General features: G+C 46.6%; 1 protein-coding gene across 6 annotated transcripts in view; it reads left to right on the top strand.

The window, feature by feature from the left end:
- The window catches only part of LOC112215286 (solute carrier family 12 member 7-like), a 126,995-nt gene extending 103,238 nt beyond the window's left edge, over positions 1-23,757 (top strand). For 3 of the 6 annotated variants that reach the window (XM_042298736.1, XM_042298738.1, XM_042298740.1), the window contains exons 19-26: positions 3,903-4,072; positions 6,539-6,670; positions 9,818-9,925; positions 10,541-10,654; positions 13,933-14,105; positions 14,834-14,848; positions 17,241-17,374; positions 19,881-23,757. In XM_042298736.1, coding sequence (XP_042154670.1) covers positions 3,903-4,072; positions 6,539-6,670; positions 9,818-9,925; positions 10,541-10,654; positions 13,933-14,105; positions 14,834-14,848; positions 17,241-17,374; positions 19,881-19,972 — 938 coding nt within the window. In that variant the 3' untranslated portion in view covers positions 19,973-23,757. The remainder of the gene's footprint in view (positions 1-3,902; positions 4,073-6,538; positions 6,671-9,817; positions 9,926-10,540; positions 10,655-13,932; positions 14,106-14,833; positions 14,849-17,240; positions 17,375-19,880) is intronic. The other 3 variants (XM_042298737.1, XM_042298739.1, XM_042298741.1) reach the window with 3 other exon arrangements.
- The last annotated feature ends 1,072 nt before the right edge of the window (positions 23,758-24,829 follow it).

The raw sequence follows: 24,829 nt of genomic DNA, 5'->3' as shown, positions 1-24,829 counted from the left end.
TCCTCCCCTCCCACCCAACACCTGTCCATTATCAGACAGATACCTTTCCTCCCCTCCTCCCACCCCACACCTGCCCATATATCAGATACCTTTCCTCCCCTCCCACCCTACACCTGTCCATATATTAGACAGATACCTTTCCTCCCCACACCCCTACACCTGTCCATATATCAGACACCTTTCCTCCCTCCCACCCTATACCTGTCCATATATCAGTCGGATACCTTTCCTCCCCTCTCACCCTATACCTGTCCATATATCAGACAGATACCTTTTCTCCCCTCCCACCCTATACCTGTCCATATATCAGTCGGATACCTTTCCTCCCCTCTCCCCCCTTACCTGTCCATATCAGACAGATACCTTTTCTCCCCTCCCCACCCCACACCTGTCCATATATCAGACAGATACCTTTCGTCCCCTCCCACCCCACACACCTGTCCATATATCAGACAGATACCTTTCCTCCCTCCCACCCCACACCTGTCCATATATCAGACAGATACCTCCCCTCCCACCCCACACCTGTCCATATATCAGATACCTTTTTCCTACCCCACACCTGTCCATATATCAGATACCTTTCCTCCCCTACCCTCCCACCCCACACCTGTCCATAATCAGATACCTTTCCTCCTCCCACCCCACACCTGTCCATATATCAGATACCTTTCCTCCCCTCCCACCCCACACCTGTCCAATATCAGATACCTTTCCTCCCCTCCCACCCCACACCTGTCCATATATCAGATACCTTTCCTCCCTCCTCCCACCCCACACCTGTCCATTATCAGATACCTTTCCTCCCCTCCTCCCACCCCACACCTGTCCATATATCAGATACCTTTCCTCCCCTCCCACCCCACACCTGTCCAATATCAGATACCTTTCCTCCCTCCCACCCCACACCTGTCCATATCAGATACCTTTCCTCCCCTCCTACCCCACACCTGTCCATATATCAGATACCTTTCCTCCCCTCCTACCCCACACCTGTCCATATATCAGATACCTTTCCTCCCTCCTCCTACCCCACACCTGTCCATATATCAGATACCTTTCCTCCCCCTCCCCTCCCACCCCAAAATAAGATACCTTTCCTCCCCTCCCACCCCACACCTTCCAAACAGATACCTTTCCTCCTCCTACCCCACACCTGTCCATATGATACCTTTCCTCCTCCTACCCCACACCTGTCCATATATCAGATACCTTTCCTCCCTCCCCTCCTACCCCACACCTGTCCATATATCAGATACCTCATCCCCTCCCCTCCCACCCCACACCTGTCCATATATCAGATACCTTTCCTCCCCTCCCACCCTACACCTGTTCCATATATCAGATACCTTTCCTCCTCCCACCCCACACCTGTCCATATCAGATACCTTTCTCCCCTCCTAAACCTGTCCATATATCAGATACCTTTCCTCCCCTCCTACCCCACACCTGTCCATATATCAGATACCTTTCCTCCCCCCCTCCTACCCCACACCTGTCCATATATCAGATACCTTTCCTCCCCTCCCTCCCACCCCACACCTGTCCATAATCAGATACCTTTCCTCCCCTCCCACCCCACACCTGTCCATATATCAGATACCTTTCCTCCCCTCCTACCCCACACCTGTCCATATATCAGATACCTTTCCTCCTCCTCCCACCCCACACCTGTCCATATATCAGATACCTTTCCTCCCCTCCCACCCCACACCTGTCCATATATCAGATACCTTTCCTCCCCTCCCACCCCACACCTGTCCATATATCAGATACCTTTCCTCCCCTCCTACCCCACACCTGTCCATATATCAGATACCTTTCCTCCTCCCACCCCACACCTGTCCATATATCAGATACCTTTCCTCCCCTCCCCTCCTACCCCACACCTGTCCATATATCAGATACCTTTCCTCCCCCTCCCACCCACCCCACACCTGTCCATATATCAGATACCTTTCCTCCCCTCCCACCCCACACCTGTCCATATATCAGATACCTTTCCTCCCCTCCTACCCCACACCTGTCCATATATCAGATACCTTTCCTCCCCTCCTACCCCACACCTGTCCATATATCAGATACCTTTCCTCCCCTCCCTCCTAGACACCTGTCCATATATCAGATACCTTTCCTCCCCTCCCACCCCACACCTGTCCATATATCAGATACCTTTCCTCCTCCCACCCCACACCTGTCCATACAGATACCTTTCCTCCCCTCCTACCCCACACCTGTCCATATATCAGATACCTTTCCTCCCCTCCTACCCCACACCTGTCCATATATCAGATACCTTTCCTCCCCTCCTCCTACCCCACACCTGTCCATATATCAGATACCTTTCCTCCCCTCCCTCCCACCCCACACCTGTCCATATATCAGATACCTTTCCACCCCACACCTGTCCATATATCAGATACCTTTCCTCCCCTCCCACCCCACACCTGTCCATATATCAGATACCTTTCCTCCCCTCCCACCCCACACCTGTCCATATATCAGATACCTTTCCTCCCTCCTACCCCACACCTGTCCATATATCAGATACCTTTCCTCCTCCTCCTACCCCACACCTGTCCATATATCAGATACCTTTCCTCCCCTCCCCTCCCACCCCACACCTGTCCATATATCAGATACCTTTCCTCCCCTCCCACCCCACACCTGTCCATATATCAGATACCTTTCCCCTCCTACCCCACACCTGTCCATATATCAGATACCTTTCCTCCCCTCCCCTCCCACCCCACACCTGTCCATATATCAGATACCTTTCCTCCCCTCCCACCCCACACCTGTCCATATATCAGATACCTTTCCTCCTCCTCCCACCCCACACCTGTCCATATATCAGATACCTTTCCTCCCCTCCTACCCCACACCTGTCCATATATCAGATACCTTTCCTCCCCTCCCCCCCACACACCTGTCCATATATCAGATACCTTTCCTCCCCTCCCACCCCACACCTGTCCATATATCAGATACCTTTCCTCCCCTCCCACCCCACACCTGTCCATATATCAGATACCTTTCGTCCCCTCCCACCCCACACCTGTCCATATATCAGACAGATCTGATGGAAGCAGTGGTGGAGTGGATGGTCTGGACAGGAGGTCATGTGATGTTCTTTTCACTGTATAATGTGTTTGTTCTATAGATGTGGGGGGGGGGTCGTCAGTTTAGATGCCGTCGACAAATGACATGGTAGACCTTCAGGCTACTCCAGTGATATGTAATAGCCTATATACTTTATGTGTCTATAGAAACCTTGAGATCCTCTGGTTCTCACGGTCAAGGTAATGATACAATACCTCGTCAGTGTACTCTGAAGAGGGAACAATGATATGTAGTTTAAAAACATTGTTCCAAAAACAGCACAAATGCGAGTTTCATTTTCGCTATAGAATCACTGGTCCTCATTCCAAGTTGCACATCAAAATATTTATTTGTTCTGCCATTTCCTCCCCATCACACCAGGGCTGCCCAGAATATCGGGTTGCTATAAGACGTAATGGGAAAATAATGGACCCGTGAAAAAAACGATCAAATAGCTTCCCACTACCATGAGATGTATATATTTAATGTATTAATTTAATGATTACCACAGCCCTTCCAAAAAAATACATTTAAATCATGTTTTAATGAGAGAGAAAAAAATCCCACCCTGCTCCAGGTATTCAATGTATTCCATTTCAAATGTGGCTCCCAGTGCGACTCCTTCCTGGCTATTATGAAGCATCTGACAATTACATGTGTTTTTTTTTTAATTATTTTTTTTACATGTGTTTTTTAAATGAACATGATGCACAATCCTCTATAATAACATTACTGAGATGGGGGCGTGTGTGTTTGTGTGTACGTATTTAACCGCCTTTCTCTCTCTGTCCTCTCCACAGAAACTGTGAGGGAGACCACGGCGGCAAATCAGGCATTACTGGTGGCCAAGAACGTAGACAGCTTCCCCACCAACACGGATCGCTTGGGCGAGGGCACCATAGACGTGTGGTGGATCGTCCACGACGGAGGACTGCTCATGCTGCTACCCTTCCTCCTCCGCCAGCACAAGGTATCTACGGTTAGCATTTCACCAGGTTGTAATACAAACAAACAAAAAACACCCTGGCCAGTTTATTAGGTACGTCCATCTAGTACCTGTGTCGGACCCCCTTTTGCCTCCAGAACAGCCTGAATTTTTCAGGGCGTGAATTCTACAAGGTGTGGCGTTCAAACGTTGCTCAATTGGTATCAAGGGTCGTAACGTGTGCCAGGACAACATTCCCCACACCATTACACCACCACTACCAGCCTGTACTGTTGACACAAGGCAGGATGGGGGCCATGGACTCATGCTGCTTATGCTACTTCCTGACTCTGCCATCAGCATGACACAACAGGAACCAGGAGTCGTCGGACCAGGCAATGTTTTCCCACTCCTCAGTTGTCCAGTGTTGGTGATCCCTCACCCACTAGAGCCACTTCTTCTTGTTTTTAGCTGATAGGAGGGGAACCCAGTGTGGTCGTCTGCTGTAAGTAGCCCATCCGCGACAAGGATGGGCTACTTAGTTCCGGAGATGCTGTTTTTTTACACCACTGTTGTACTGCGCCAATATTTGCCTGTTTCTTGCCGTTCTCCTTCGACCTCTCATCAACAATCTGTTTTCGCCCACAGGACTGGCGCTGACCGGATGTTTTGTGTTTGTTGCACCATTCTCTGTAAACCCTTAAACACTGTCGTGCGTGAAAAGCCCAGGGGGCCGGCTGTTTCTGAGATACTGGAACCGGCGTGCCTGGCAACGACGATCATACCACGCTCAAATTCACTTAGGTCACTTGGTTTTGCCCATTCTAACGATGCCTGTCTGCCTGCTTTATATTGCAAGCCATGGCCTCGTGACTCGCTGTCTGTAGGAGCGAACCATTTTGGTGAACGGGGTGGTGTACTTAATAAATTAAGAGGATGAACATACTGTACAGTACTTTAATTTTTAACACACTTTATAGGCACACATAATTAGACTATGTAATTGACACGTCGTATTGGGTTACACACAGATCAAATGGAGAGTTTCATTCTCCTGTCTTTTTCCCTCTATCTCTCCTACTCTTTTCTTTCTCACTCTGTTTCCTATACCATCTTCGCTCTCTCCTCGCTCTCTCCTCACTCTCTCCTCACTCTCTCGGCTCTCTTCGCTCTCTTCGCTCTCTTCGCTCTCTCCTCGCTCTCCTCTCACTCTCTCCTGGCTCTCTCCTGGCTCTCTTCTCACTCTCTCCTGGCTCTCTCCGCTCTCTTCGCTCTCTTCGCTCTCTTCGCTCTCTTCACGCTCTCTCCACGCTCTCTCCACGCTCTCCACGCTCTCTCCACGCTCCACGCTCTCCACGCTCTCTTCGCTCTCTCCTCGCTCTCCTCTCACTCTCTCCTCACTCTCTCCTGGCTCTCTCCTGGCTCTCTTCGCTCTCTTCGCTCTCCACGCTCTCTCCACGCTCTCTCCACGCTCTCTCACGCTCTCTCCACGCTCTCTCCGCTCTCTTCGCTCTCTCTCTTCGCTCTCTCCGCGCTCTCCACGCTCTCCTCGCTCTCTCCGCGCTCTCTTCGCTCTCTCCGCTCTCTCCGCGCTCTCTCCGCGCTCTCCTCGCTCTCTCCGCGCTCTCCTCGCTCTCTCCGCGCTCTCCTCGCTCTCTCCGCGCTCTCTTCGCTCTCTCCGCGCTCTCTTCGTCTCTCCGCGCTCTCTCCGCGCTCTCTTCGCTCTCTCCGCGCTCTCTTCGCTCTCTCTTCGCTCTCTCCGCGCTCTCTTCGCTCTCTCCGCGCTCTCTTCGCTCTCTCCGCGCTCTCTTCGCTCTCTCTTCGCTCTCTTCGCTCTCTTCGCTCTCTCCGCTCTCTCTCCGCTCTCTCCGCTCTCTCTTCGCTCTCTCCGCGCTCTCTTCGCTCTCTCCGCGCTCTCTTCGTCTCTCCGCGCTCTCTCCGCGCTCTCTGCGCTCTCTCCGCGCTCTCTTCGCTCTCTCCGCGCTCTCTTCGCTCTCTCTTCGCTCTCTCTTCGCTCTCTCTTCGCTCTCTTCGCTCTCTCCGCTCTCTCTCCGCTCTCCGCGCGCTCTCCGCGCTCTCTCCGCGCTCTCTCCGCGCTCTCTTCGCTCTCTTCGCTCTCTCTTCGCTCTCTCCGCGCTCTCTTCGCTCTCTCCGCGCTCTCTTCGCTCTCTCCGCTCTCTTCGCTCTCTCCGCACTCTCTTCGCTCTCTCTCCGCGCTCTCTTCGCTCTCTTCGCTCTCTCCGCGCTCTTTTTGCTCTCTCCGCTCTCTTCGCTCTCTCTCTCTTCGCTCTCTCCGCGCTCTCGCTCTCTTCGCTCTCTCCGCGCTCTCTTTGCTCTCTCCGCTCTCTTTGCTCTCTCCGCTCTCTTCGCTCTCTCCGCGCTCTCTTCGCTCTCTCCGCGCTCTCTTCGCTCTCTCCGCGCTCTCTCCGCGCTCTCTTCGCTCTCTCTCCGCGCTCTCTCCGCTCTCTCTCCGCTCCCTCCACGCTCTCTTCTCACGCTCTCTCTCTCCAGGTCTGGAGGAAGTGTAAGATGCGTATCTTCACGGTGGCTAATATGGATGACAACAGTATTCAGATGAAGAAGGACCTGCAGATGTTCCTTTACCACCTCCGTCTGGACGCTGAGGTGGAGGTGGTGGAGATGGTGAGCTTACCTGTACACCTCTGGGGCACTGACATGTCCCAATAGCTGACACGCCCCGGCAATAGCTGACACGCCCCGGCAATAGCTGACACACCCCGGCAATAGCTGACACGCCCCGGCAATAGCTGAAAAGCCCCGGCAACAGCTGACACGCCCCTATAGAACCATTAATAACTGACAGGTTACAATAATAACTGAAATGTCCCATTAATAACTGACATGTCACTATAGAGCCGATAATAACTGACATGTCCCATTAATAACGGACATGTCACTATAGAACCGATAATAACTGACATGTCCCTATAGAACCATGCATAACTGACATGTCCCTATAGAACCATGCATAACTGACACGTCCCATTCATAACTGACATGTCCCTATAGAACCATTAATAACTGACATGTCCCATTAATAACTTACATGTCACTATAGAACCGATAATAACTGACATGTCCCATTAATAACTGACATGTCACTATAGAACCATTAATAACTGACATGTCCCATTAATAACTGACATGTCCCTATAGAACCATTAATAACTGACATGTCCCTATAGAACCATTAATAACTGACATGTCCCTATAGAACCATTAATAACTGACATGTCCCATTAATAACTGACATGTCCCATTAATAACTGACATGTCACTATAGAACCATGCATAACTTACATGTCACTATAGAACCATTCATAACTGAAATGTCCCTATAGAACCATTAATAACTGACACGTCCCTATAGAACCATTAATAACTGACACGTCCCTATAGAACCATTAATAACTGACACGTCCCTATAGAACCATTAATAACTGACACGTCCCTATAGAACCATTAATAACTGACACGTCCCTATAGAACCATTAATAACTGACACGTCCCCCTATAGAACCATTAATAATTGACACGTCCCTATAGAACCATTAATAACTGACACGTCCCTATAGAACCATTAATAACTGACACGTCCCTATAGAACCATTAATAACTGACACGTCCCTATAGAACCATTTAATAACTGACACGTAACTGACCCCTATAGAACCATTAGTAACTGACACGGCCCTATAGAACCATTAGTAACTGACACGGAACCATTAGTAACTGACCTATAGAACCATTAGTAACTGACACGGCCCTATAGAACCATTAGTAACTGACACGGCCCTATAGAACCATTAGTAACTGACACGGCCCTATAGAACCATTAGTAACTGACACGGCCCTATAGAACCATTAGTAACTGACACGGCCCTATAGAACCATTAGTAACTGGCACGGCCCTATAGAACCATTAGTAACTGACACGGCCCTATAGAACCATTAGTAACTGACACGGTAACTGACCCCCTATAGAACCATTAGTAACTGACACGGCCCTATAGAACCATTAGTAACTGACACGGCCCTATAGAACCATGCGTAACGGACACGTCCCATGCGTAACGGACACGTCCCATGCGTAACGGACACGTCCCCATGCGTAACGGACACGTCCCATGCGTAACGGACACGTCCCATGCCCGGACATGCGCGTAACGGACACGTCCCTATAGAACCATGCGTAACTGACACGTCCCCAATAGAACCCCTATAGAACCAAATAACTGACACGTCCCCCATTAATAACTGACATGTCCCTATAGAACCATTAATAACTGACATGTCCCTATAGAACCATGCGTAACTGACACGTCCCTATAGAACCATGCGTAACTGACACGTCCCTATAGAACCATTAATAACTGACATGTCCCTATAGAACCATGCGTAACTGACATGTCCCTATAGAACCATTAATAACTGACATGTCACTATAGAACCGATAATAACTGATATGTCCCTATAGAACCATGCATAACTGACATGTCCCTTTAGAACCATGCATAACTGACATGTCCCTATAGAACCATGCATAACTGACATGTCCCTATAGAACCATGCATAACTGACACGTCCCTATAGAACCATGCATAACTGACACGTCCCATTCATAACTGACATGTCCCTATAGAACCATTAATAACTGAAATGTCCCTATAGAACCATTAATAACTGAAATGTCCCTATAGAACCATTAACTGAAATGTCCCTATAGAACCATGAATAACTGAAATGTCCCTATAGAACCATTAATAACTGAAATGTCCCATTAATAACTGACACGTCCCTATAGAACCATTAGTAACTGACACGTCCCTATAGAACCATTAGTAACTGACACGTCCCTATAGAACCATTAGTAACTGACACGTCCCGTCCCTATAGAACCATGTATAACTGACACGTCCCCTATAGAACCATGCGTAACTGACACGTCCCTATAGAACCATTAGTAACTGACACGTCCCTATAGAACCATGCGTAACTGACACGTCCCCTATAGAACCATGCGTAACTGACACGTCCCTATAGAACCATGCGTAACTGACACGTCCCTATAGAACCATGCGACAACCCTATAGACACGTCCCTATAGAACCATGCGTAACTGACACGTCCCTATAGAACCATGCGTAACTGACACGTCCCTATAGAACCATGCGTAACTGACACGTCCCTATAGAACCATGCGTAACTGACACGTCCCTATAGAACCATGCGTAACTGACACGTCCCTATAGAACCATGCGTAACGGACACTTCCCTATAGAACCATGCCCCCTATAGAACCATGCGTAACTGACACGTCCCTATAGAACCATGCGTAACTGACACGTCCCTATAGAACCATGCGTAACTGACACGTCCCTATAGAACCATGCGTAACGGACACGTCCCTATAGAACCATGCGTAACGGACACGTCCCGTGCGTAACGGACACGTCCCGTGCGTAACGGACACGTCCCGTGCGTAACGGACACATCCCTATAGAACCATGCGTAACGGACATGTCCCGTGCGTAACTGACACGTCCATATAGAACCATGCGTAACTGACATGTCCCATTCGTAACTGACATGTCCCCATGCGTAACTGACACGTCCCTATAGAACCATGCGTAACTGACACGTCCCTATAGAACCATGCGTAACTGACACGTCCCTATAGAACCATGCGTAACTGACACGTCCCATGCGTAACTGACATGTCCCTATAGAGCCATGTGTTACCCTGCATAATAATGTGTGTGTGATCAGCACGACAGCGACATCTCAGCCTTCACCTATGAGAAGACCCTGGTGATGGAGCAGCGCTCTCAGATGCTGAAACAGATGCAGCTGTCGCGGACGGAGAGGGAGAGAGAGGTAACGCCGCCCCCTGTCTGCAGGGCACACTCACTACAACAGTCGGCCTTTTAAGGTTCCGTACCAAATGGCACCCTATTCCTTTTATAGGGCACTACTCTTAACCAGGACCTATAGGCTCTGGTCAAAAGGAGTGCACTAAATAGGGCCATTTGGTACGTTACCCATGTCAGTGTAGGTATTTTGTTTCTATAAAGAAATATAATCTGTTACTGATTTTTAACACCTTCATCAGAAAATTCATGTTATATTCCTTTAGGACTTTTATTTTGAAGGATTTTAATTGCAGTGCTCGTGTTATGTGGTTTCATGTTTCTTTATTGAATGTACTTATTGTGACTTGCAAGTCAGTCTTGATGAGACAAAAATGTGCATAATGCCATTGGAATGTGGGTACATTTCTGACTTGGGTCACATTTGAGCTGTTGTTGGTCCCTGGATGGACATCACCAATGAGGTTAGATATCCAGGGGAGGTTGTATAAACACAACCTAGATGTCATTGGATTGTGGGTATCAGAGCTCTCCTAGCCCCTCCCTTACCCCTACTGTTCGTTGTATGACCTTTGGCCCCCTGTACTGTCTGGCTGCTGATGCGGGGCGGCACGGTCCTCAGATTCAGAGTATCACCGACACGTCGCGTAGCTCCATCCGGAGGAAGAACCAGACCGGAGCCTCGGGCTCCGAATCTGACCCCAGTCGACAGCGGGAGGGCACACAGGAGGACGAGGTAGCCAACACCCCCTCGTCTGTAACCCCAACACCCCCTCGTCTGTAACCCCAACACCCCCTCGTCTGTAACCCCAACACCCCCTCGTCTGTAACCCCAACACCCCCTCGTCTGTAACCCCAACACCCCCTCGTCTGTAACCCCAACACCCCTGTGACTGCAGGACCCTACCACCTCAGGCCAGCATCAAAATTACTACCAATCACCAACCCTCAGACCAGCATCACCATTACCACCCCAGTCATCAACCACCAGAGACCAGCATCACCATTACCACCCCAGTCATCAACCACCAGAGACCAGCATCACCATTACCCCCAGTCATCAACCACCAGAGACCAGCATCACCATTACCCCCAGTCATCAACCACCAGAGACCAGCATCACCATTACCCCCAGTCATCAACCAACAGAGACCAGCATCACCATTACCCCCCAGTCATCAACCAACAGAGACCAGCGTCACCATTACCCCCAGTCATCAACCAACAGAGACCAGCATCACCATTACCCCCTCAGTCATCAACCAACAGAGACCAGCATCACCATTACCCCCCAGTCATCAACCACCAGAGATCAGCATCACCATTACCCCCCAGTCACCAACCACCAGAGACCAGCATCACCATTACCACCCCAGACACCAACCACCAGAGACCAGCATCACCATTACCCCTAGTCACCAACCACCAGAGACCAGCATCACCATTACCCCCTAGTCACCAACCCTCAGAGAGCAGCATCACCATTACCCCCCAGTCACCAACCACCAGAGACCAGTATCACCATTACCCCCAGTCACCAACCCTCAGAGACCACGCTTACACAGCCACAGCTGCTAGAAGTCAAGGACCTGAAGTAAGATAAAGTCTAGTCAAAATGTCCAATTAAAGTCGCCCCCCGGATAGACCCACTATGGCAGATAGTGACTGTGGCTGTGTAGGTTACTCACCGTAGTGAGCCTATGGACATCATGGACTCACCTCTTTCAGCATGCGTCATCAAGTGCACCGTGGTGTCATCCTCCTTTGGTTCATCTCTCCCTCCTCCGTCCACCCCCCCACCCCACCCCCTTCACCTGGTTCATTCCCCGTGGATCTCCACTCCGTCCACCCCCCACCTGGTTCATTCCCGTGGATCTCCACTCCATCCACCCCCACCTGGTTCATCCCCGTGGATCTCCACTCCGTCCACCCCCACCTGGTTCATTCCCCGTGGATCTCCACTCCATCCACCCCCCACCTGGTTCATTCCCCGTGGATCTCCACTCCACCCCCACCTGGTTCATTCCCGTGGATCTCCACTCCGTCCACCCCCCCACCTGGTTCATTCCCCGTGGATCTCCACTCCATCCACCCCCCACCTGGTTCATTCCCCGTGGATCTCCACTCCGTCCACCCGTGGATCTTCACTCTGTCTCAGTGTCATAGCTCCAACTAGCATGTTATCTCACTCCTTACCAAAGGGCTATTGGCCTGTGTAAAGAACACTTTGCACATCATAGATTTGGGTATGACTGTAACCCTGTGTACTTTCCATGTCATTCATGTTTATTGTGATGTAACATGTGTTTTTGCTATGTGAGTTGACTGCATGAGTGGTGTCTTTCTGACTACCAGGTTTGTGGAACTCTATAGTTTAGTCTCTTCCACTCTGGAAATCTCTCTCTCGCTCTTCTTCCGTCTCTATCTCTTTGTCTCTCTGTCACTGTCTGTCTTTCTCTCTCTCTCTCTCTCTCTCTCTCTCTCTCATATTTAATACATATTTGTATTTGATACATCAGAAAAGCAGAACTTAATATTTGGTACAGAAACATTTGTTTGCAATTATAGAGATCATATGTTTCCTGTAGTTCTTGACCAGGTTTGCACACACTGCAGCAGGGATTTTGGCCCACTCCTCCATACAGACCTCCAGATCCTTCAGGTTTCGGGGCTGTTGCTGGCAATATGGACTTTCAGCTCCCTCCAAAGATTGTCTATTGGGTTCAGGTCTGGAGACTGCCTAGGCCACTCCAGGACCTTGAGATGCTAATTACAGAGCCACTCCTTAGTTGCCCTGGCTGTGTGTTTCAGGAAGACTAGCCATGACCCATCTTCAATGCTCGTACTGAGGGAAGGAGGTTGTTGGCCAAGATCTCGCGATACATGGCCCCATCCATCCTCCCCTCAATACGGTGCAGTCGTCCTGTCCCCTTTGCAGAAAAGCATCCCCAAAGAATGATGTTTCCACCTCCATGCTTCACGGATGGGATGGTGTTCTTGGGGTTGTACTCATCCTTCTTCTTCCTCCAAACACGGCGAGTGGAGTTTAGACCAAAAATCTCTTTTTTTGTCTCATCAAACCACACGACCTTTTCACATTCCTCCTCTGGATCATCCAGATGGTCATTGGCAAACTTCTGACGGGCCTGGACATGCGCTGGCTTGAGCAGGGGGACCTTGCGTGCGCTGCAGGATTTTAATCCATGACGGTGGAGTGTGTTACTAATGGTTTTCTCTGAGACTGTAGTCCCAGCTCTCTTCAGGTCATTGACCAGGTCCTGCCGTGTAGTTCTGGGCTTCCTCATGATCATTGATGCCCCAGGAGGTGAGATTTTGCATGGAGCCCCAGACCGAGGGTGATTGACCATCATCTTGAACTTCTTCCATTTTCTAATAATTGCGCCAATAGTTGTTGCCTTCTCACCAAGCTGCTTGCCTATTGTCCTGTAGCCCATCCCATTCTTGTGCAGGTCTACAATTTTACCCCTGATGTCCTTACACAGCTCTCTGGTCTTGGCCATTGTGGAGAGGTAGGACTATGTTTGATTGAGTGTGTGGACAGGTGTCTTTTATACAGGTAACGAGTTCAAACATGTGCAGTTAATACAGGTAATGAGTGGAGAACAGGAGGCTTCTTAAAGAAAAACTAACAGGTCTGTGAGAGCTGGAATTCTTACTGGTTGGTAGGTGATCAAATACTTATGCCATGCAATAAAATGCAAATGAATTACTTAAAAATCATACAATGTGATTTTCTGGATTTTTGTTTTAGATTCCGTCTCTCACAGTTGAAGTGTACCTATGATACAAATTACAGACCTCTACATGCTTTGTAAGTAGGGAAACCTGCAAAATCGTCAGTGTATCAAATACTTGTTCTCCCCACTGTATGTCTCTGGGTCTCTGTCTGTCTCTCGGTGAGTCTGTCTCTGTCTCTCTCGGTCTGTCTCTGTCTCTCTGCCACTGTCTGTCTGTCGGTGTGTCTCTGTCCCTCATCATTTCCGTCTCCTTCAGGCCCAGCTGATCCACGACAGAAACACGGCGTCCCATGCCGCGCTCAACGACAAGCCTGACACCGGCCCTGACCGAGTCCACATGACGTGGACCAAGGATAAGTTCCTCTCCGAGCGCAACCGCAACCGCTCCGAGGTCAACATGGGTGTGCGCGACCTCTTCAACATGAAGCCGTAAGTCAACCACTACTCTTATCCTTCATCCTTCCAGATCCAAAATGCAGTAGCCAATGACTCTTCAGCAAGTATCTCAACCATCTGTAGAACCCCTTTTTTTAAATGGTTACACGTTCTGCATGGTGTGTGTTCAGGCTGCGTTGGCATGTCGACTGTGTAACTGTGTGTGGGCACATCCAATGCATGGCTCCACCACGCAGAGCATCACATGCACCGTTTGGACTAATGACCATGTCTTTGTCTCTCTGAACCCACCATCTCAAAGGGCAGATAGAACGTCTAGTTGAATACACAGCCTAAAATCAAACAAGCCACAACATTATTACGACACTATACTGGACCTGACTCACAAAGGCTAATAATGGAGAACATACATTTAAAAGAGAGAGTTACTTTGTCCGATTTGTTTTTCCCACCTCTTGACTACAGTACATTTTGAGCTGTGAAAACATCTGACTGGAACCATCCCGCTAAAATTAGGAAAGCACTGTGTTTAACTGTGCTACAGTAGATACACCAGGGGTGTCTGTGTTTAGCTGTGCTACAGTAGATACACCTGTGTTTAGCTGTGCTACAGTAGATACACCAGGGATGTCTGTGTTTAGCTGTGCTACAGTAGATATACCAGGGGTGTCTGTGTTTAACTGTGCTACAGTAGATACACCAGGGGTTTCTGGAAAGTGTCTAAGCCTGTTTGTTGTTTTGTCTCGTTTTCCTCCTTCTAGAGAGTGGGAGAGTCTGTAAGTCACATTTCATTTTGCCATAGGCTGTGTGCATGTGTATGCCTGTTGCTCTATCCTTCATCTTGTTTACCTCCCAGCCATATCCCATTCCTCCCAACATTTGTCTCGTAAACTGGAAGGACCTCCCTAGAGTTAAACTGGAAGGACCTCCCTAGAGTTAAACTGGAAGGACCTCCCGAGAGTTAACCTGGAAGGACCTCCCGAGAGTTAACCTGGAAGGACCTCCCTAGAGTTAAACTGGAAGGACCTCCCTAGAGTTAAACTGGAAGGACCTCCCTAGAGTTAAACTGGAAGGACCTCCCTAGAGTTAAACTGGAAGGACCTCCCTAGAGTTAAACTGGAAGGACCTCCCTAGAGTTAAACTGGAAGGACCTCCCTAGAGTTAAACTGGAAGGACCTCCCTAGAGTTAAACTGGAAGGACCTCCCTAGAGTTAAACTGGAAGGACCTCCCTAGAGTTAAACTGGAAGGACCTCCCTAGAGTTAAACTGGAAGGACCTCCCTAGAGTTAAACTGGAAGGACCTCCCTAGAGTTAAACTGGAAGGACCTCCCGAGAAACTGGAAGGACCTAAAACTGGAAGGACCTCCCGAGAGTTAAACTGGAAGGACCTCCCGAGTTAAACTGGAAGGACCTCCCGAGAGTTAAACTGGAAGGACCTCCCGAGAGTTAACCTGGAAGGACCTCCCGAGAGTTAACCTGGAAGGACCTCCCGAGAGTTAACCTGGAAGGACCTCCCGAGAGTTAACCTGGAAGGACCTCCCGAGAGTTAACCTGGAAGGACCTCCCGAGAGTTAACCTGGAAGGACCTCCCGAGAGTTAACCTGGAAGGACCTCCCGGAGTTAACCTGGAAGGACCTCCCGAGAGTTAACCTGGAAGGACCTCCCGAGAGTTAACCTGGAAGGACCTCCCGAGAGTTAACCTGGAAGGACCTCCCGAGAGTTAACCTGGAAGGACCTCCCGAGTTAACCTGGAAGGACCTCCCGAGAGTAACCTGGAAGGACCTCCCGAGAGTTAACCTGGAAGGACCTCCCGAGAGTTAACCTGGAAGGACCTCCCGAGAGTTAACCTGGAAGGACCTCCCTGGAAGGAGTTAACCTGGAAGGACCTCCCGAGAGTTAACCTGGAAGGACCTCCCGAGGGTTAACCTGGAAGGACCTCCCGAGAGTTAATTTGCATGTGGTTGCATCATGTTATGGAGCAGGTGCAACCAAAAATTGTGCTTTCCATACACAGACCTTAGTCATAGCAAACAATACTGTTAATGCCTTGTTGTCTAGTATAGAGACCAGATCCAAAGTCTATTAGGGGATCAAAATCCATTTCAATTGGTAATTACAATCAGTCTGATATTGTCCTTACACTGTCAAATCTCAACTGGATGGAAAACAGCAGTTTTTTGGAAGTGCCTCGTTGTATTAGTGATGTGTTTTATTCAGCTTCAAGCCATTCATATCATGCTCTGCATTTTATTTTATTTGCTTTGCTGTTCGCTCTAACTCAAGAAGGGCTTTTCAATATTGCACCCAATCTCATATTGAACTGGTCAATTAAAGAACAAGTTGAATAGTGGAGTGCTGTGTATACAACACAGTATTATACTGAAGCAATAAGTTCCAAGGTGTGGTATATGCCCAATATACCAAGGCTCAGGGCTGTTCTTAGTCACGATGCAACGCAGAGTGCCTGGACACAGCCCTTAGCCGTGGTATATTGACCATATATCAAACTCCTGAGGTGCCTTATTGCCATTATAAACTGGTTACCAACGTAATTAGAGCAGTAAAAATACATGTTTTGTCATACCCGTGGTATACGGTCTGATATACCATGGCTGTCAACCAATCAGCATTCGGAATATTTCATACCCACAGGCTTTACCCATTGTGTTAGTCAGTACACCAGACCCCTCCTGCCACGGCTGCTATGTGAAGTATGACGCTGCTTCGACTACCATCCTGATCTCTAATAATGATAACGCCTAAGGCTTCGCTATCATAGCCACCCAGCGGTCCTGCTTCGTGTTCTCATCTCTTTGTGTTCAAGGCTACCAATCTCACAATACAAACTATTTGCTCAATATTATCAAGAAGTGTTTTATCAATCATCACTGAATGCTTTGATTTTTGACAAATCGCATTTTCTTACCAATATTTAGTGTCAAGTGAGAACAATGACAGATTTTTAGATTAGCTGTTGTTGGTTGAGTCCTAATTTTAGACCATGTTTTATACATTGATGACATACACGAAGGATCACTGGTCAAAGTTGGAGCTGAGCATCGTATTTCTAGTAAGGATTCAATGTCAATATTGGAAAAGTCAGGGTCGAAGGTCAGGGTTGAGGTGTGTTCAGCCTGCTCTCTTCACTGTCACCATTGTGTGGTATAGGAACCAGTCCAACGTACGCCGGATGCACACTGCGGTCAAGCTGAATGAGGTGGTGGTGAACAGGTCACAAGGAGCCCACCTGGTCCTGCTCAACATGCCGGGACCGCCCAAGAACAGAGGGGGTGACGAGAACTGTATCCTTTTTAAAGACAAATGTCAGTTTTATTCAACTTTCACTATTTATGTCAGTAGAATTGTGCATTGCTTAGTTGGACATGTTTACCCGAAGTTAACTTCAAATGCATCGTCATCAATCTGACACAGTTGAGGATTATCTCTTTGCAGAGGTTGTTAATAGTTGAGTTGTATCTCAAACTGTATGTGTCGAACTGCTTTGCTTTATTTTGGCCAGGTCACAGTTGTAAATGAGAACTTGTTCACCAACTAGCCTACCTGCTTAAATAAAGATTAAATAAAATATTTTAAAATATATAACTATACAGGTGAAGCTTTCCTCTTACCAGTCACGTGACCTGTATCCACCCCTGTGATTTTTAAAAATGTATCCTTGATTTATACAGGTTTTTTCTCATTGAGATAATATCTCTTTTCCAAGAGAGACCTGGTCCAATAGTAGCAGGGGGAACAACGTTTCAGACAAAACAACTTACATACACTAACACAACATTAAATAAAACTATAAACACACATACAGTACAACAATTACATATTATATTAAAAACACAAACGTCTTGACTAAAAACAGCTGTCCTAAAATCTATGAAAATCTTCTATGATATATACATCGATCAAGTGTTTAAACTCCACCAACAAAACTAGATCATCACATTTTAAAATGTTCAGGAGAGAATTCCAGGACCACGGTGCTAAGTAACTGAAACTATTTCTACCATGACCTGTTCTAATTTTTGGTACTGTTAGAAGCAAATCCGAATGGGACCGTAATTGAAATGTATTTACTGAACTGACTAAAAAAGAACAGAGAGAAACTGGCATTTGACCCAACATGGCCTTATAAATCAGTGTATACCAGTGTTTAAGCCTACGCAAGGTCAATGACAACCAGCCAACAGCGCTGTAGAGATCACAATGATGTGTTAGACGTTTCTGATTTGTAATGAACCTGAGGGCTGCATGATACACTGAATCAAGTGCTCTCAGGGTAGTGGCTGAGGCCTGCATATATATATATAACAGCACTCAAATCTAAAACCGACAGTAATGTACATCGTACCAGCTCCTTCCTGGCATCAAAAGAAAAACAAGCCTTATGCCGGTAATAAAATCCTATTTTCAGCTTGAGCTTCCTTATCAAGTTCTCTACATGCACAGTGAAGCTCAGCTTGTCATCAACCCACACACCCAAATATTTGTACACTTTAACTTGCTCTATAGTAGGTCCAGCCAATGTAGCAATGACATGATTTGTAACATGCCTGGCATTTGAAAATACCATGCATTTGGTTTTACCTGAATTTAGAATTAGCTTTTAATCATACAGATTATGTTGTATGATGTTAAATGCTCTTTGGGCATTTTCAAAAGCTAAAGATAAACTACTACCACTTGAATAAAGAACAGTATCATCTGCATAAAAATGAACATCCTCTGTTTCAACAAGATCCCCAAATGTTGTTGATGTACAAAATGAACAACAGTGGGCCCAAAATAGAACCTTGCGGAACACCTGAGCACACCTCTATGGACTCATTATACACATTGTGTACAATTTGATAGGTAATTTATAAACCAATCTAGAACATGACCAGTAATTCCACAACATTTGAACCTTTATACTAACACAGCATGGTCCACAGTGTCAAAAGCCTTCGACAATCAATAAAAACAGACACACAATGTAACGTCCTATCAAGAGCACAGTGGCTGTCATTTAAAACCTTCAATGTTGCTGAAACAGTGCTGTGGCCGGAACTAAAAGCTGATTGCATTCCATTTAAGATGTTGTTTTCTTGGAAGTAGGTCTTCAACTGCCTACTAACTAAGGACTCCAGTACCTTTGACAGTACAGACAATTTTGATATGGGTCGATAGTTGTCAAGTAGCGAAGGATCTCCACCTTTCAGGAGAGGCAGTACAAAAGCAGATTTCCATAACATCAAGCGCAAGATTAAAAATACATGTTAAGGGGGGCGCAATGATGTCTGCGGCTAGGTGTAGGAGAGGGGTCTAGATCATCAGGGCCGGGGGATGTTTTAAAATCCATTTCTTGCAGGGCTTTATAAACTTCTGAAACAGAGAAGGATGAAAAGGAGAACCTGGTGAAGGAGAGCACAGGGGTGGCAGGTACATTTATAGGGGGCTCAATTATACCTTTTCAAATAAACTGCCTGCTTCTAGAAAATGCTGGTTCAAGGCTTTCAGAATGCACTTTCTCTCAGTTACAATCTGTGTGTCGACCAACAATTCGGAAGCTATGCATCTTTTCTGTACTCCAAACCTTTCACTACTTGGCAAAATTTGGATGGATTATTTACATTTTGTGAAGTAGATTTCAGGTAGTGATCTGCTTTCAATTTACGGATCATAGCCACACCCATATTTCGAAGATGTTTAAAAGCCATCCAATCATCTGCCAAACCAGTCCCTCTTGCTTTAGCCCACATAGCATTTCGTGTCATGTAATGTGACTGGTTTCTTCCTTGACCCCTGGCGTCTCAGACATGGAGTTCCTGGAGGTTCTGCTTGAGGGTCTCAACCGGGTCCTCCTGGTCCGCGGGGGCGGCCGCGAGGTCATCACTATCTACTCTTAAACGCTCATTCCCACGAAATGGCCACGGCAATAGATGGCATTTTAGGGAGAAATAATCCTTTGGGTTGCTGTGGGATTGTCGGAGGGGGGTGGGCATGGTATTGGACAGAGGACTTCTTGACCTCGGAAGGGACGACCAGTCAGGGTTGTGTGATGTGATAGCATTGCCCTGATTCGTGGAGAGCACAGGTGTCCTGGGGCCTGCCTATCACGCCGAGCGACTGGAGGATACAGCATTCATACACTTTAACTTTTAATTTGACACGTGTTGTTTATTGTTCAGATTTTCTTATTCTCTCCTCACTCTGTGTCTCTCTGTGTGTGTGTGTTGAGTTGTCATGTATGTTCATGGTAATTGTGTACCATGGACCCTAGTCATGTGTAATGCACTATGTAGGGAATCATCATTTAGTTTGTCCTCATTTTGGTTCAAATTGATGTCACCCGGCTGCCTCCTAAGGTATCTCTCAGCTCAGAAATACATCTCCTATGAACCCTGAAATAGATGAATATTTCCTGGTCCATCTAATATCGGTATGAACCAAATAGAAACATGTTGCCTTGGAATATCATGTGGCGGTGAATGGTTGCAGTATCCTAGCCCACAGCAGAGCTCTGTTAGAGTGGATGGAGGTGGCAAGTCCAAAACAAAGCTTACTTTTATTTCAAATCTGTCCCACACATCAAGTTGTTGCTATGGCTTTCCTGAGCTCCATTGTCCCTTGATTATTAAAGGTGGGGGTCACATTAGGAGCTCTTCCATCCTACTGGTACACTCTTATTCGTCTGAATCTACTCGCAGAGGAGTTCTGTCAACCTCACTTCCAATTGAGGAAGTGAGGAGGTTTAGCTCATAAGTGGATGGGTCCACCAGTTTGGACTAGGGTTCATTCATTTATTTCAATTGTCAAGGGATTAATTGTTAATGTTGCTTGTGCTAATTGTCAGCTCGTTGTTGTTGAGTGCAGCACAATGTCTGAAAGAGGTGTGTGTGGGGGGGGCTTTGGCATGGGATAGGCCAAGGATTTGGCTGTGCAATAGATGCTGTTGATGTGGTGACTTGCAGACATCTCACTAAGCCCTGAGACACTGAAGGTGGTCCACCTTGCCTGGGAGGTCTCCTAAATGGACCCTGTGGTATTGGCTCTGTAGCATTGGTCAAAGCACCCCAAGTACAGCCGTTGCATTGGGAAGATAGCCATACTATTGTATTTAGCCCTTGTTGACTGTATGTTACACACAGTACACCGCATTACGCATATTTATATAAAGATTCACAAAGTTGCGATTTATTGGAAATTGTACTCAAGGGTGCAGGGTATGGAACTTTTTTGTTGTAAAGATCCTATGTTCAGGAGTGCTGGTTTAAATTCACGTGCTGTTCCACAGCTTAACAAGTCTAGGACAACTGGGGTCATTAAGGTACTTCCCCTACCAGAGCCCTTTAGATCTATGCATCAACGTACAGGACAAATCATGAGCTGGTTTGACACTACAGCTCAATCTGACCTAATCATCAACTAAAAGAATTGGTCAATTGTCTTCGACCCTCAATCAGAAACAAAAGGTTGTTGTTGGAGCCATCGTGCCAAATAGTGTGCCCCCCCCCTGGCCAAATAGATATAGCAACGGACGCTAATGGTTTAGAGGGGCACACTATTTGGCATGACAGAACCACTGTTTTGTCCGTTTTAGGTGTCATTAGGGACATCGTCAACACACAGCATTTTGCTCCGTCTTTTTGATTTACAGTTCTGCAGTATTTTCTGTTCACTACATAGTTTAGCTCTGCTAATAGACGTCTTTAGGCTGGGATGCTATCACAGGGGTTGGGTTAAATGCAGAAGACACATTTAAGCTGAATGCATTCAGTTGTACAACTGACTAGGTATTTCCTCCCTTTCCTTGTAATACAGTGACCACTACATTCACATGGTTGGGATTTATGAGTATCACTTGTCTATCGCAGGACACCAAACCAAGATTCTGTACTGGAATAGAATAGACGGGAAGAGTGTCATTATGAAGTAGCTCTGAACCATCACTGTTTTCTCTCTCTGGAGATGAGCATGCAGAGTGGGGGGTGGGGTTACTGAAAACATGCTGTCTCTTAGAGCAATCACATAGGACAGATGTGGGGTCCACAGGATGTGGGGGCCACAGGATGTTGGGGCCATAGGATGTGGGGGCCATAGGATGTGGGGGCCATAGGATGTGGGGTCCATATAAATCAGCTGATCACACTGTTCAATGTCAGGCTTTGTTCTCCTATTATGTGTATGCTTATTCTCTAGGTTTCATGTCAGCTGACCCCGATGAATCATTTTGACTTTGTATAGGAAGAAGCGTGCCAAATAGACTGATGTGAAAGTATATGTTTGTCAATGTCAGCCACAGTGCACGCGTTAACAGACAAAGGTGCTTTTAGGGCGGGGCGAGATCACTTTAATTTGTAAATACATTACAATGCATGATAACCACTTAATTATTTTGATTTGGAAACACAGATTTACACACATTTGAACACAAATTATTAGCTAAAAGAAAATGTTGAGTTTCTGGTTACAAAATTGAAAAGGCACTCACACATCTGAGCTGTCTTTGTTGCAGGTGCATGGTAACAGTTGGATAAGATGAGGGGGAAATAAAAGAGAGCTTTGACGAAGGCCTTGAGGACGATACGTAAAGCTTAATAAAGAGAGCAGTGATACCAACGAGCAGTATGCAGGTTCCTAGTTACAAAATTACTTCATTGTAGGCTGCATATTAACAGTGGAAGCAATGTCATCTGCGATTTCTAGGGCACATGAAGGCTACTTCTATAGGCAACTGACACCAGATATAGGAAACTATTGGGACAAAGGAAGGAACCAATCCCCTAACTCCTGTATATATACCTCCGCATTTTATTTAGAACTTTTTTTTGTAGCTGTGCAGTATTTTGTTGCCAGAACATTGTATATTTCAACAGTATGTCTCAATTAGTGTCTCTGAGTGTCTCTGAGTCGACCATCGGTTAGACAATGTTGTGTCTAGTTAGTCGTAGTTTCTGTCTGCCCTTAACAGTTACGTTATACCGGACTCTGTGACTTTTCAGGACTGGAGTCTTGTGATTTTAAGGAGGGGTAGGGGTTATATGTCAAGACATTTGCAGGTATGTTTGTGTTTTTTCCTAACCCATGGGAAACACGACATGGACAAAGTTTTTGAAGACCTCTGCTTGGACTCTGGTGGAGATTTCACAGAAAGGATTTTAGAGGAGCCAGTTGGAGAATGGGTTATGTTACTAATATGATTTTAAGTTAATTTAACATGTTTTATTATTTTAAGGTTTCTAGCCCCCAAAGATCAAATCTTTGAGACTGATATGAAATATCACGTTGTTAGTAGTGTAAAAAACCTTAGAGGACACAAAGCTAAGGCTTCTGGGTAACTGTATAGGACGTGTAAGCAGCATATGTTCCACCATTCTGGTTCAAGTGACGAGAGAATGTATCTCGAGGTGAATACCGTTGTCAAAGGAGAATAAACTTGTTCGAATCGCTTTCTCTTTTTTTTCTTCTCTCTCTGTAAATGATAACAATCTTTTATATGAAGCGATTGAGGAGTGAGAAGCAGTGTGTCCGCGTGTGGTGCTACTGCTTCTGTCCCAGCTTAGTGGATACACGTCACAGACTCCAGTCGGAAGTCACTTGTGGGCACACGTAGTGGAGGGAGTAGCCCTTTTCAATTGTATCCGTGCCTCTGAGTAGATATAAATAAAAGTGCTGAATTATGTCAGAACTGTATAGCCTACTGTGTCATTTTGTTAGGTTTGTCATTGAATAAAAATATTTATTTCAGCAGGGTAATATCTCCTATTCCAACATAATCCTGGGCTACATCGTTGGACACAACTGAATGTAGTGTTGAGCTATACATTATATTCTGTTGAGGTAAATACAGTATATTGTGAAGGATATACAGTGCATTCGGAAAGTATTCAGACCCCTTGACTTTTTACCCATTTTGTTACGTTACAGCCTTATTCTAAAATGGATTAAATTATTATTTTCCCTCACCAATCTACACGCAATACCCCATAATGACAAAGCAAAAACAGGTTTTTAGAAATGTTTGCAAATGTATTAAATATTTTAAAAATGTACCTTATTTACATAAGTAGTCAGACCCTTTGCTGTGAGACTCGAAATTGAGCTTAGATGCATCCTGTTTCCATTGATCATCCTTGATGTTTCTACAACTTGATTGTAGTCCACCTGTGGTAAATTCAATTGATTGGACAGGAGTTTGAAAAGGCACACACCTGTCTATTTCAAGGTACCACAGTTGAGAGCTTCGTTTTTGCTCTGACATTTACTATGAAGTGGAAGGAAATGGCCGTAGAGCTCTTGACAGGATTGTGTCGAGGTGCAGATCTGGGGAACGGCACCAAAATAAATTCTACATCTTTGAAGGTACCCAAGAACACAGTGGCCTCCATCATTCTTAAATGGAAGATGTTTGGAACCACTTAAAACAATATCAGGTTCATTGTGTTAAATTGACCGCAGGATAGGTATGCAAGTATATTGTTATATTGAGAAGTGGCAAATAAATGCATCTACTTACATAAGTGATGTGAAGGCTCTTGTTTTTTTTAAAGGTACCTTTGATTCATGTAACTGATCCCATGATATTGCATCTGTCATAAGGGGGTAAAACATTGTAGAATCTCTCCACCAGGGGGCAGCCAATGAGAGAGCGAGCGAGAGCTGTAGAGTCCATTACATCACAGAGCTCATGGAGATGCTGCAAGTCATATCGGAATCTCAGGGAGCTTACACTAGTAACCCCATATGGTATAGTATTAAAATGA

The sequence above is a fragment of the Oncorhynchus tshawytscha genome, linkage group LG16 (genome assembly GCF_018296145.1).
Source record: "Oncorhynchus tshawytscha isolate Ot180627B linkage group LG16, Otsh_v2.0, whole genome shotgun sequence".
Classification (NCBI taxonomy): Eukaryota; Metazoa; Chordata; class Actinopteri; order Salmoniformes; family Salmonidae; genus Oncorhynchus; species Oncorhynchus tshawytscha.
This window is presented reverse-complemented; position numbering and strand designations above follow the sequence as displayed.